Source organism: Panthera pardus, unplaced genomic scaffold, assembly GCF_024362965.1.
Source record: "Panthera pardus isolate Hobbes unplaced genomic scaffold, ASM2436296v1 HiC_scaffold_6, whole genome shotgun sequence".
Classification (NCBI taxonomy): domain Eukaryota; kingdom Metazoa; phylum Chordata; class Mammalia; order Carnivora; family Felidae; genus Panthera; species Panthera pardus.
Genome location: NW_026526991.1, coordinates 112,327,145 through 112,340,053, shown reverse-complemented (window position 1 = coordinate 112,340,053; position 12,909 = coordinate 112,327,145). Strand labels below are relative to the sequence as shown.

The following is a 12,909-nucleotide window of genomic DNA, read 5'->3' as shown; positions in this document are numbered from 1 at the left end:
AAATAAACATTAAAAAAAATTTATAAAAAAATGTTTCTTAATTACCATGAATAACTGAGAAAAACTGACAAGATTTAAAATCCTAGAAAAGAAATAATACTAACCATTTTCAATGGCCTCTTGATAAAAGGGTTGTTAAAAATATTAAGTTCCCTAAAAACTGCTAGTGATTTATTTATATAATTGCTTGATTAAAATAATGGAACAGCTCAGGGTATGAAAATTCCTTAGTGCTCTGAAATATATAAACACTCCTCAATTTTTTTAATTTGCAGCTACGAGAAAATACACTCTCTATTACCTGTTTGTGCACTTTAGTGAGTTGTTCAAGATTATTTTCAAGAAAGGAGATCTTCTGCTTTTGAGCAGCACTGCCTCCAGTGTCATCAGAATCAATCTCGGCACTCTAAGAAAAGAAGGTCAATGAATACTACAAAAACATTAAAGATTAAAAAAAAAAATCTAACCTTAACTACACAGAAATTGTTTTGATAATATAAAATTATTTCACTTATGAACATAAATAATCATAGTAAACACCACTTATATAAATACCCACCTCAGCATTATTTTATTACCTTTTTAACTCTGGTGGCCAAGTCCTGAACAAAGAGCTTACGCAGGTTGTGTAAAGTCTGAAGTTCTTTTGCCTTGAATTAAGAACAGCAATGTTTTTGGAATTTGGTCTTTAACTTTAGTCATAAGCCAGGGGAAACCCATTAAACATCCCACTATCTTATTTATTTTCAAGTTTTTCTTACCACTGTCTCTTCCAAACCTTTCAAGTCTTGTCTTGCTTGTTCTCGTCTATCTTGCATGACTCTAACAGAAGAATATACATAATTTTCAAGTTGAATTTCGTAAAGTCATAGTTTTATTTTCAAATAAATTTTTATGCCTTATAATTTCCTTCTAAATCTATAGTTTATTAGGAAAAAAACCCCTCTTATAGCAGAAGAGATGAAATAAAATGCAGCAGAATTCAAAGAATAAGGAGTGGTTCTGATAGTTTAGTGCCACATAGAACACACTGCTATTTATCCAAAATAATTCCTATTAAGTGGGAATTAGAGATTATAAATTATTGAAGACTAAAACATTTTATGTATTTTATATTAGAATTATTCTAAACAAAATTATGGTTGAGATTTGCTAGTTTTTATAAAACCAACTCTTGAGTTGATCCTGATCTGTGACCATCCTAATAACAGCAGTTCCACTTACAAATCGTCTTTCATAAATTCAAGATAGGAAAAGTTATAATCATGTGTTTTGTACCTGCTCAGATTCTAGAAAAATAAGTACAGACTATATTTTTTTAGTATGTTAGGAAAAAAGTAAATGGTGAAAACCTCTGTTCAAGAGGCAAGGCTGAAACAATAATCGTCTTTTATGCAAAATCAAATCTGACAAAAATTCAATTTTTTTGGCAGACCCTGAAATCTTTGAAATGACTTGTCATATAAGGTATATTTTTACAATGGATCTTCAACTAATATGGTAGCACAGAAATCTGAATCTTGACTATGAGTGAAAAATACAGTATCTTGCCTTTGCTAAACTACAATAACATATGTATATTACTGCCAAGTTTTAAGGTATAAATCAATCCAAATCAGAGGTTTAAGAAAAATACCCTTTAACCTATACAAACTGAAAAATGTATTCATTGGATATAGCAAGAATAATACCTGCAATCCTCTAATTTAGTTATTTTTAAAAGGTTTTTAAGTTTTAAAATTTATTTTGAGAGACAGCGTGCATACAGGAGAGGGGCAGAGAGAGGATCGATCCCAAACAGGCTCCATGCTGTCAGCACAGAGCCTAACTTGGAGTTTGATTTTACAAACTATGAGATCATGACCTGAGCTGAAATAGTCAGACACTTAACCAACTGAGCCACCCAGATATCCCTCTAGTTTTCATCTTATTTTATTTTTTTTAATGTTTATTTATTTTTGAGAGAGAGAGCACGCAAGCAGGGGAGGGGCAGAGAGAGAGGGAGACACAGAATCCGAAGCAGGCTTCAGGCTCTGAGCTGTTGGCACAGAGCCCGATGCGGGGCTCGAACTCATGAGCTGTGAGATCATGACCTGAGCCAAAGTTAGCCACTTAACCGACTTGAGCCACCCAGGCGCCCCTCTAGTTTTTATTTTTAAACTTGAATTAAAACATTTACTCACGTAAGTTCATGTAGTTTTCTGCTCTTTTCCTGATCTGTAGCTTTCAATTTCTCATGCTCTACCCTCAGACGTTCCTGTTCTAACATCATTTTCTGGTTTTGGCTGACAAAAAAACAAACATAACACAGTATCAACAGCATTGTTTTCTGAATGGCACCATTAAAATGTTTTCATCAAATTCTTTAGTTCTATAATCTCATCACTGAAATACTCAAGACTACCTGTTATCCTGTCCTCACAGTAGAGAGAAAAGAAAGGAAGAGCACGTGGCTACTACTTTCAGTCATATAATATTTTTCATATTTTGGTTTGAAATCATGACTCTCATTCTATATTCATCAATTCCCTGAACCCTTGTCCCTAAATCAATTAGGTATTAAGATCCACATGTCAAAATTTATCATTTTTTGTTAGTCACCTCTGGTTCTTACTCAAATCATGATTTGGTTGCAGACCTCCAATTTCTATAAATTCTAGGCTATATATGCATATGGCTATGGAAACAGGGAAAACCTCTTCTAGAAAAACTAAGATGACAACAACTATTAAAAAAAACTTCTTGAATTAAAATAAAATAAAAACTTAAAAACTTCTAAACCTCACAATTTCCAATAAAGTTTTTTCTCTGTTAACAAATTTTCAAAGAGGAAGTTAATTTTTAAAAATTTCATCTGGAACTTAGAAGTTATGCTCATGAACTAAAAAAAATCTTTATCTTCAAGTCAAAATGACAGTATCAATGAAAAACGCAGGTTTCTAAAATGGACATACTGTCCATCAATAATTTATTATTGCCTCTTGCTAAACAGTCCATCTTTCTGTCTTACTTCTAATATCTTAGAGGGAAGAAAAGTTTACTTACTCTTGAAGATCAGTAATAAGTTTTTCTTTTGCCTCAACTTCATCTCTCAAACTACTAATTTGTTTTTGATGTGTTTCTCTGTGGCTCTGGATCTGCTGTTCAACAGCTTGCTAAAATTATTGGGGGAAAAGGATGTTAAGATAAGATTAATCAACACAAGAATAACAAGTTCAAGTCATTAGAATCTAATGCTACATCAAACTTGCCTTAACTTCATTTGCAGTCTGAACTTTATTTAAGTGCTCCTTTTCCATTTCATGCACTTTCTCTGTTTGGGTAGAGAGAGAAAACAGGAGAAGAAATAAGCCTTAAAGTTCTTCCTATAAACCAAGGAGCAAATAGGTTTAATGAGGGATCTGTTGCTTAACAGTACTTGACTTTATCCAAATGCCATACAGTAAATCTTGCTCTTGAAGTTCAGAACATTTTGACTCTTAGTTATATCCACTGTGTTAGTATTATGGTTACGGTTTCTTTTATTTTCTTTGCCTAATCCTGGAATAGATGGGTTAGGGAATGGTAGGGAATGAGATAGCTTTCCACCACATCCCCTATATTACGATTTATACATATATATACAACCTCATGACTTTGTGGGAAATTCCTAGATTGACCACTTCCACATTCAAACACAATTTTGCAAAAATATGCATCAAAGCCACATTAAAAGGTATTATTTGTTTCCTATTGCAAATTACCCATATTCCTACTATTTTCTATCAGTTTGAATATAAGTTTACTACAATTATACTAAGGGAAGAATATAGACAAGAAGTCATAAAACACTGAAAGCTAATACCTTGTGCACGAAGTTGGACTAGTTCTTCACTGAGGGAATCGACAGATTCCTCTAGCTGTCTTTTCTTTTGCTCCACATTTTGAAGGTATTCAGTCAATGATTTGATTTTGGCTTCATGCTTTTGGGAAAAAATATACTGATATGAATGAAGTGCAAAAAAATCTTACACACACATTTTACAGATAAAGTTAACAGAAAGCAAGGTTTTATCTATGTATCTAAATATATATTGCAACAATAAAGAATTTAATCATTGAAATGGTCACCTGTTTAACTTATAACATTTGCACATTAAGGTACTGAAAGCTGACATATGAGATAATATTCTTACTATTCTCTCCATCTAATACTACTCTCTTTCCCTCCTTACATAATTCCTATCTTGGTGAAGGACCTCATCCATTCAGTTGCCAAAGCCAGAAAACGGATCTTGCAGTTTTGTCTACCCTAGAATTCTTCAATAGTCAAATCAGTTACAGCTTTCTAATAAATTTCTATACATGTCAGTAAACATAACCCAGTTAAATTCATTCATGTTGCTCTACTGCAGCGAACCTAGGAAAAAAATACTTGCATTACCCTTTTAATTGTTACCCAAAATAACCTATAGAAGGTCGTTTTCCTTAAACTTTGTTCTATAATAATACATACTTGAGAGATACGAAGCTGGCATGCTGCTAACTCCTTTTCATTTTCTTCCATTTTTTTGTTGCTCTCAGTTTGCGTGCTTTCTAACTGTTTGCAGCGTTTTACCATTGTTTTTACTTCTGATTTCATTTTGCTAATGTAGAGCCTTGCAACAGTGAACTCTTCATCTATCATGCCAGTTCCCTCAGGCTGCTGTCAGAAGAAAAAAGAAAAATTAAAAACAATAATGGTTTTTAATGCTTGCTTGCTTTATTTATTTATTTATTTTATTTATTTATTTTTGAGAGATAAGAGTGAGAGCAGGAACAAGGGAGGGGCAAAGAAAGGAGACACAGAACCAAAGCAGCCTCCAGGCTCTGAAGCAAGCAAGCAGTCAGCACAGAGCCTGATGCGGGGCTTGAACCCATGAACTGTGAGATCATGACCTGAACCAAAGTCAGATGCTCAACTGACTGAGCCACCCAGGCACACCTAACGTTTATTTATTTTTGAGAGAGAAAAAGAGAGAGAGAGAGAGAGAGAGAGAGAGAGAGACAGAGAGGGAGGGAGGGAGGGAGGGAAGGAGGGAAAGAGAATGAGACTCGGAGGGAGGGGCAGAAAGAGAAAGAGACAAAATCTGAAACAGGCTCCAAGCTCCGAGCTGTCAGCACAGAACTCCACACGGGGCTCAAACCCACGAACTGAGAGATCATGACCTATGCCAAAGACAGACGCTTAACTGAGCCACCCAGACGCCTCGCCTTCCTTATTTTGTTTTTTTAAAAAATGTTTTTAATGTTTATTCATTTTTGAGAGAGAGAGAGAAAGAGACAGAGACAGAGGGTGAGCAGGGGAGGGGCGGAGAGGGAGACACAGAATCCAAAGCAGCCCCAGGCTCTGAGCTGTCAGCATGGAGCCTGACGTGGGGCTCAAACCCACAGACTGTGAGATCATGACCTGAGCCAAAGTCAGAGACTTAACCAACTGAGCCTCCCAAGGAGTCCCTTGCCTTCCTTATTTTCTAAAACTTAATGTTAATACATGCTTGCAAGAGAAAAAAAAAAAAAAATGCAACCTAAAAACAAACAAAACTGATGACACTTGCTTCTATTTTTGATTTCCTCTTCATTCCTAATCATATGTGAGTCCAAATTAAAACTTTACAAATACTGATGTGTAGGTGGCAGAGGAAAGATGACTCTTAAGCTCACCAAAAGAACTGTGGTAACTGTACATTCCTTAAGTTTCATTACAAAATTCCAGTACAATATTCAGTGTCAAAATTAAGTGGAGCTTGAAAAGGAAGAAATTAAGACTGTCTTTGTTTGCAGATAGGATTGTTTAAAAAAAAAACTCCTAAAATAAACTACCATAGTAACATTGCAGAATACACGATTAACATACCAAAGTCACTTTCCTATATACCAGCAATGAACAAGGGAACTTGAAATTAAAAACACAGTGGCACTGACATTGTAATAAAAAGAAAAAAAGAATTATTTAGGCATAAATGTAATAGAATAGGTATAAAATCAATAGGACAAAAGAAATCAATGTAGAACTGAATAAATGGAAGATATTCTATATTCATGGAAAGAAAGACTCAAGATGTCCATTCTTCCTAACTTGATCTATAGATTTAACATAATCTTCATCAAAATTCCTGCAAGTTATTTTATGGCTATCAACAAATTTGACTCTAAAGTTTAAAGGGAAAGGCAAAAGACCTTGAATTGCCAACACAACACTAAAGAACAACAAAATCAAAGAACTGACACTACCTAACCTAAAGACTTACTAAAGCTACAGTAATCAAGATGGTGGGGGTACTGACAAAAGGACAGGTAACTAAAACAGAAGAGAGCCCAGGAATAGACACACACAAATACAGTCAATTGATCTCTGACAAAGGGGCAAAGGCAATTCAATGGAGATTTTTTTTTAAGAGCGACAGTGAGAACACAAGAGAACAAATGCACACACACGCGTGAGAGAGAGATAATCTTAAGCAGGCTCCACACTCAGTGCAGAGCCCACATCTCTAGACCATAAGATCATGACCTGAGCCAAAATCAAGAGTCAGATACTTAACCGAATGAGCCACCCAGGTAACCTGGAGATAGATCTTCAAGACTCAGTCCTAGAAAAACTATCCATCCACATGTAATACAATGAAGCTGGACAGACCCTTTTTATCTCACAGAAAAATTAATTCTAAATGGATCATAGACCTAAATGTAAGTATAAAACCAAAAAACCTCTAGAACATAGGAGAAAATCTAGATGACCTTGGGTTTGGAGATGAGTTTTTAGATACAATACCAGAAACACAATCCTGAAAGAAAAAATTTTCAAGTTGAACGTCATTAAAATTAAAGGGAATGAAAAGATAAAGCCAGACTTGGAGAAATATTTGCAAAACACATATCTGATAAAGGACTGTTACCCAAAATATACAAAGAACTCAAGATAAGAAAACATCCCAAATGCAAATTAAAACAACACTATACATCTCAAACCAAAAAACCAATACTTGTGACACCAATACTTGTGAGGGTGTGAAGTAACAAGAACTCTCACTCACTGCTGGTTGGAATACAAAATGCTGTAGCCACCTTAGGAGTCTCTTACAAAGCTAACACTATCTTAACATATGATCTAGCAATCATGCTCCTAGGTATTACCCAACTGAATTGAAAAATTATGCCCACAGGAAAACGTGTACACAAGTTTATAGCAGCTTTATGTATAAGTGCCAAAGACTGGAAGTAACCAAGATGGCCCTCAACAGATGAATGGATAAACAAACTAGTACATCTATACAATGGAATATTTGGTGATATAAGAAATGAGCTATCACGTCACAAAACGACACGGAAGAACCTTAAATGCACATTGCTAAGAAAAATAAGCCAGTTTGAAAAGGACATTTACTGTCTAATTCCAACTATGTGATATTTTGGAAACAGCAAAACTGCACACATAGTGAAAAGATCACTGGCTGCTAGAGGTTCAGGGCTGAGGCATGAATAGGGTAAAAAGCACAAGGGATTTGTTAGGTAATCTACATTATTATATTGTAATGGTGGATCTGAATTATGTGTTGTCAAAATGCACAAAATTGTACAACATGAGTGAACCATAACGTAAAAAACACAAGCAGTACTTACTGGTGATGTTAAGAGGAAAAGAATTACATACAACTGACAAAAATATTGAGAATCCATACATTAAAAAAAAAAAGAAGCTATTTGCAAGGCTGACTTGTTTTCAAAATGCTATAATGGTATAGTGAAAAAAGCAGTCTGGGAGTAAGGGAACCTGTATTCTATCACTGGCTCTACCACTGAACATAAGCTGAAATTTCTACTCTTATTTTCCCTATCTTTACCACCTTTTCATGTAAGATTAGTTGAACACAAAATGGGAAGATTTTTCTAAAAAGAAGCTGCAAATCTACAAAGCAAAATTTGAACACCATTCTAGTGTTTAGTGATATTAAGTAAATTTACTTTTCCATCCCAAAAGATTCCCACAGCTCTATCATCTCACATTAGACCACCCTAATGAATGACAGAAGCGAGTGATGAAGTGAGTGAAAAGACAAGCGAGTGAAGAGAGAGAACAAGTCAAGTCATCCAGTATTTAACAATAACATTTTTCCTCTGTTTCAATGGCGTGACAATGTTAACCAATAATATATGAGGAGAATGAATCCCTGCCTCCATCAACAAACAGCAAATTTGAATAACAATTGACAAAAGGAATGTGTGTTCCATATTGCAAACTTACTCATTTCAAGCTCTTGTTAAACTGGGCTTCTTATTCTTAGTAGGCTGTCACTATCAACCCTAGTTTGTTCTCTTTGTTACAAAATTAAGCTTTAATCAAGAAGATAAAATCCAAACAAATACCTAGCGCAACATACAAATCTTGCATATTATGTGCATGTGCTTGCAGCTAAGAGTCCTAGTGTGCTTTTCTGCTCTAAGTTTTAAAACCAGGTCACTAAACGTTTTTTTTTTTACCACATGCCTAGTGCTAACATAACCAATGTTAGTACCCTAAAAAAGATTATCAGAAAAAAGGCATAAATAAAATAGGTGTGGCAAATTTTTGATAATAACTCTGAGGTTCACAGTATTATTCTCTCTACTGTTTAAAATTTTTTATAATAAAACCTAAAAAAATTAATAAGCATATCCATCTTTTATCTTTTCAAACATTTAAAACAAACCACAGGCCAATTCATTTACAAGTTTACTCCCTGAGCTAATCTTCACTGTTGTCCCAGTGACATACTTTCAAGTACTGTAACTAACATAATTCCTAAATGCAAACATACATAGTAAAGAACCAAACATGGGGTCCAAATACTTACTGAATACACTTTCTGAGTGCCCCTTATTCTTTTCTCACCTATTACCATCTACTATGCATTGCTGTTGTGCATGAGATAATGGGTATGAAAAGAAATTTGCAAAAAGTTAGTAGTAAACATAAGTATGAGTGGTGTACAAATAATTATGCTTAATATTTGGTTATTATTACTTACCTTTACATCATTATTTCCTACAGCAATTCCTATTTCTGCAAGGTCTTTTAGTAAAGATGCCATCATCTCAGCTGCTCGTTTTTTTTGGTGGTTGGTCATTTCCTTAAGTTTCTGAAGTTCAGCATCTATACTTGCTAAAGTTGCCTAACATAATCCAAACAAAAGACACAGTTAAATCTATTCAATGAAATATTACTTCAAATATTGACACATCCCAAGTTTTCACCCGGTACTTACAAAAGCATTATTTTCTAGTTCCGACTTTTTTTAAGACTTTAATTTTAAGTATTCTCTACGCCCAACGTGAGGCTCGAACTCACAACAATGAGATCGAGAGTCACACACTCCACCAGCTGAGCCAGCCAGGTGCCCCTCTACTTTCAGTTTTTTGAACTAACTATTCTACTGAGTTCTGGGACAGCTCTCAGTTCAAACTTACAAAATATTTCAGACCTAATAGACTACATAAAATAGCCATATTATGCTCCATTACGAGCAGGTAGTTTGTATCATTTCACTAATTTTTGAGACTGGGTAATATTTTCTGCCTAGAAATGGGAAATTTCCATATTAATTAGATTGAATTTTCTTTTACTTCCACAGTATAGCTTATATTTGGAAACAGAGTCTGAGCAAATTAATGTTAGAACTGAATTTTCTAGATGGTCTGTAGGTTTTCTTTATATACTTTCTACATACACAGTCACTGGAAAGAATCCACCTGATAATTACTACTACTACATGATATAAAGTTATTTAGGAGATAGTGATAAAATAGTATTACTGAATTTAATTACTTTAAGTTTAAAATAATAGCTAGTTTATCAACAAGAAAGTCACCACAGCTTTGAAAAGTCCAACCATTTTGGCCACTTTAAAACTAATCATTATAGCACAAGTCAGATACTGACTAAAAGTAAGTTGCACTAAAAATAAATGAGTAAAGATGCCATCATTTCAGTTTTTTGTTTCTTATGGTCATTTCCTTAAGTTTCTGAATATCAGTAGTGTACTCACCAAATTTAATATAAAATACCAGGTATCTTTCTCATAAGGTAATATGCTTTATTTTTTAATTTTTTTTTTTTTTTTTTTTTAAATTTTTTTTTCAACGTTTTTTATTTATTTTTGGGACAGAGAGAGACAGAGCATGAACGGGGGAGGGGCAGAGAGAGAGGGAGACACAGAATCGGAAACAGGCTCCAGGCTCCGAGCCATCAGCCCAGAGCCTGACGCGGGGCTCGAACTCACAGACCGCGAGATCGTGACCTGGCTGAAGTCGGACGCTCAACCGACTGCGCCACCCAGGCGCCCCTATTTTTTAATTTTTTTAATGTTTATTTATTTCTGAGACAGAGAGAAAGCATGTGTGGGGGGAGGGGCAGAGAGAGAGAGAGACACACACACAGAATCAGAAGCAGGCTCCAGGCTCTGACCTGTGAGCACAGAGCCTGACGTGGGGCTTGAACTCACAAACCGTGAGACCATGACCTGAGCCGAAGTCGGTCGCTCAACTGACTGAGCCACCCAGGAGCCCCAGGTAGTAAGCTTTAATGTCTAAATCACCAGGTATTTTCTCTAACAACTGAGCAGGAATATTGTATGCATATACAAAGATGCAGAATGCTATAAGGTTTCTAACTCCTATTACCAATACAGTGCTGACAGATTCAGCTTCGTAACTGGGACACAGACACAAATGTCTTAAAGACTGAAATAGGTGACCAAAGACCAACTTACAGCTTATAGAGATGTAAGAAATTCCTACTGCTCTTCCAAACGGTAATTAGGTTTGCTAATAATGCAACTCAATAAGAGCTATAAAGGCACCTTGGTTTCCATGCTGTGAAATTGTAACTTCCAGCTTAACTTTGGAGATTAGAAAGGGAAAATGAATTTATCAGGGGTATGAAAACTTTAGAAATAGTGTTGACTGCGCTCCTTTAGATAGATGAACATGGACAGGGAAGTAAGCAGTGAACACTGATCCTGAGTCCAACTCTAGATGTGGTTTCTAGACAAGAAGTTAGCATTAGCAATAATAAATCCTTAATGAGAAAGCTCATCCACGGTGATGCTGGAAGTATAGCAGTCATTATCACAGCTATCTATTATCTTCAGCATCACTCCAGGAGGGTGGCAAATCCTGTTCTATAGCAATGATGACAAACAAAGATTCTTATCTACTGTGGAATCACAAGGAAGATGTGCCAGGTGGGCTCTGCTCCAGGGGCTGGGAATGTAACAGTGAACAAAACCCAAATTATATGAAGTTATATATTTTTCTTTTTCTCAATTTACAGTTTGAACAATCATCTAATAACTTTACTAGAAGTTATTCTAGCAACTAGAAGCTAACTTATTTCCCCTTTAACATCAGAATATTAAGAATAGTCAGCAAGTCTTAAAATGGCATTTTAATTACCCATTAATAGACTTTCAGGAACTAAAAAAACAGCCTTCTTCCTTTACCTCTAAGGCTTCATATAAAGGAGGAAGTGAAGTTGAGACCTGGAATTCCTTATGAATTGATACCACCAGTCCTGGGCTTACATAGAAATAAGTTACTGAGATAATTTCAATTAAGAATACTTGTATTAGGGGCGCCTGGGAGACTCAGCTGGTTAAGCATCTGACTCTTTATTTCGGCTCAGGTCATGATCTCATGGTTCTTGAGACTGGCCCCCATGCCGGGCTCCGTGCTACAGTGTGGAGCCTACTTGGGATTTATTCTCTCTCTCTCTCTCTCTCTCTCTCTCTCTCTCTCTCTCACTCTCTCTTCCCCCACCCTTCCCACGCATGCATGTTTTCTCACTCTCAAAATAACAAGCATTAAAAAAATAATAATAAAGTATTAACAAAACAAAATCATAGTTTACCGATTTCTGGTTTAGTTCATCACTAAGCAATTCATATTCCTTAGTTTTATCTTCGACTTCCTGAGACTTCTGATCATAATTGACAGCAAGCTCCTCTAAGGCTTGTAAAACTTCTTTTACTTCTTCTTTAGAGGCATCATTTTCTGCTTGAAGGCGATTCAGTTCAGCTTGCATATTATCTTGATCTCTTCTGGTCGATGCCAGAAGCTACATGAAAGAGTAAAAGTATACAGGTTTAAAAAAATCTATTTGCTTCATCATATGCTATATACAGTGAATAAAATATGGATGCAATTAGCTGTTAGTATTTATTCATTTAACAGATTTACTAACTACTATGTGCAGGCAATGTGCTAGACACTGTGGGAGACAGCAAGGAAATCAAATAATGACTCTGTCTTTGAGGAATCTAGTAGAAGAAACACAGGTACATAAATAAACGCATAAGATAGAATGTTAAGTAAGAGCCATAAAAGAGGCAACAGGACATAACACATAACAAAGTACTTGGTAGTATTTAAAACAGGAGGGTAGGTATTTCTGTAGGTTATTCACGAAGAAGGAGGCTAGAACAGGCATTTAAAAACTTTTTTTTTAATGTTTATTTTTTGAAAGCGTGCATGTGCATGCAAGTGAGGGAGCGGCAGAGAGAGAAGGAGACACAAACTGAAGCAGGCTCCAGGCTCTAAGCTGTCGACACAGAACCAGACATGGAGCTCGAACTCACGAACCGTGAGATCATGACCTGAGCCGAAGTTGTAGGTTTAACCCACTGAGCCACCCAGATGCCCCTAGAATAGGTATCTTAGTCATGTGTAAATGAATGTAATAGAAAAGAACAGGCATATTAGATTCATGAATGGTGAGCATAGAAAAACAAGGAAATTAGTTGATGTTTAGAAGATTTCAGATTTTCTTTGGGCAACCAGGGGTGACACCTAAATTATGCCCCAGGAAAATTTAGTATCAACAAATAAAATTTGAACTGGAGAGAAATCAAGACA

At 35.5% G+C, this 12,909-nt stretch overlaps 1 protein-coding gene across 1 annotated transcript in view; it reads right to left on the bottom strand.

Moving 5' to 3' along the window:
• KIF5B (kinesin family member 5B) overlaps positions 1 to 12,909 on the bottom strand; it is a 48,934-nt gene that overhangs the window by 8,339 nt on the left and 27,686 nt on the right. The window contains exons 14-23 of the mRNA XM_053894657.1: positions 11,906 to 12,112; positions 9,027 to 9,170; positions 4,496 to 4,684; positions 3,845 to 3,962; positions 3,248 to 3,313; positions 3,046 to 3,151; positions 2,184 to 2,285; positions 762 to 822; positions 579 to 650; positions 302 to 406 (exon numbers count right to left, since the gene is read on the bottom strand). Coding sequence (XP_053750632.1) covers positions 302 to 406; positions 579 to 650; positions 762 to 822; positions 2,184 to 2,285; positions 3,046 to 3,151; positions 3,248 to 3,313; positions 3,845 to 3,962; positions 4,496 to 4,684; positions 9,027 to 9,170; positions 11,906 to 12,112 — 1,170 coding nt within the window. The remainder of the gene's footprint in view (positions 1 to 301; positions 407 to 578; positions 651 to 761; positions 823 to 2,183; positions 2,286 to 3,045; positions 3,152 to 3,247; positions 3,314 to 3,844; positions 3,963 to 4,495; positions 4,685 to 9,026; positions 9,171 to 11,905; positions 12,113 to 12,909) is intronic.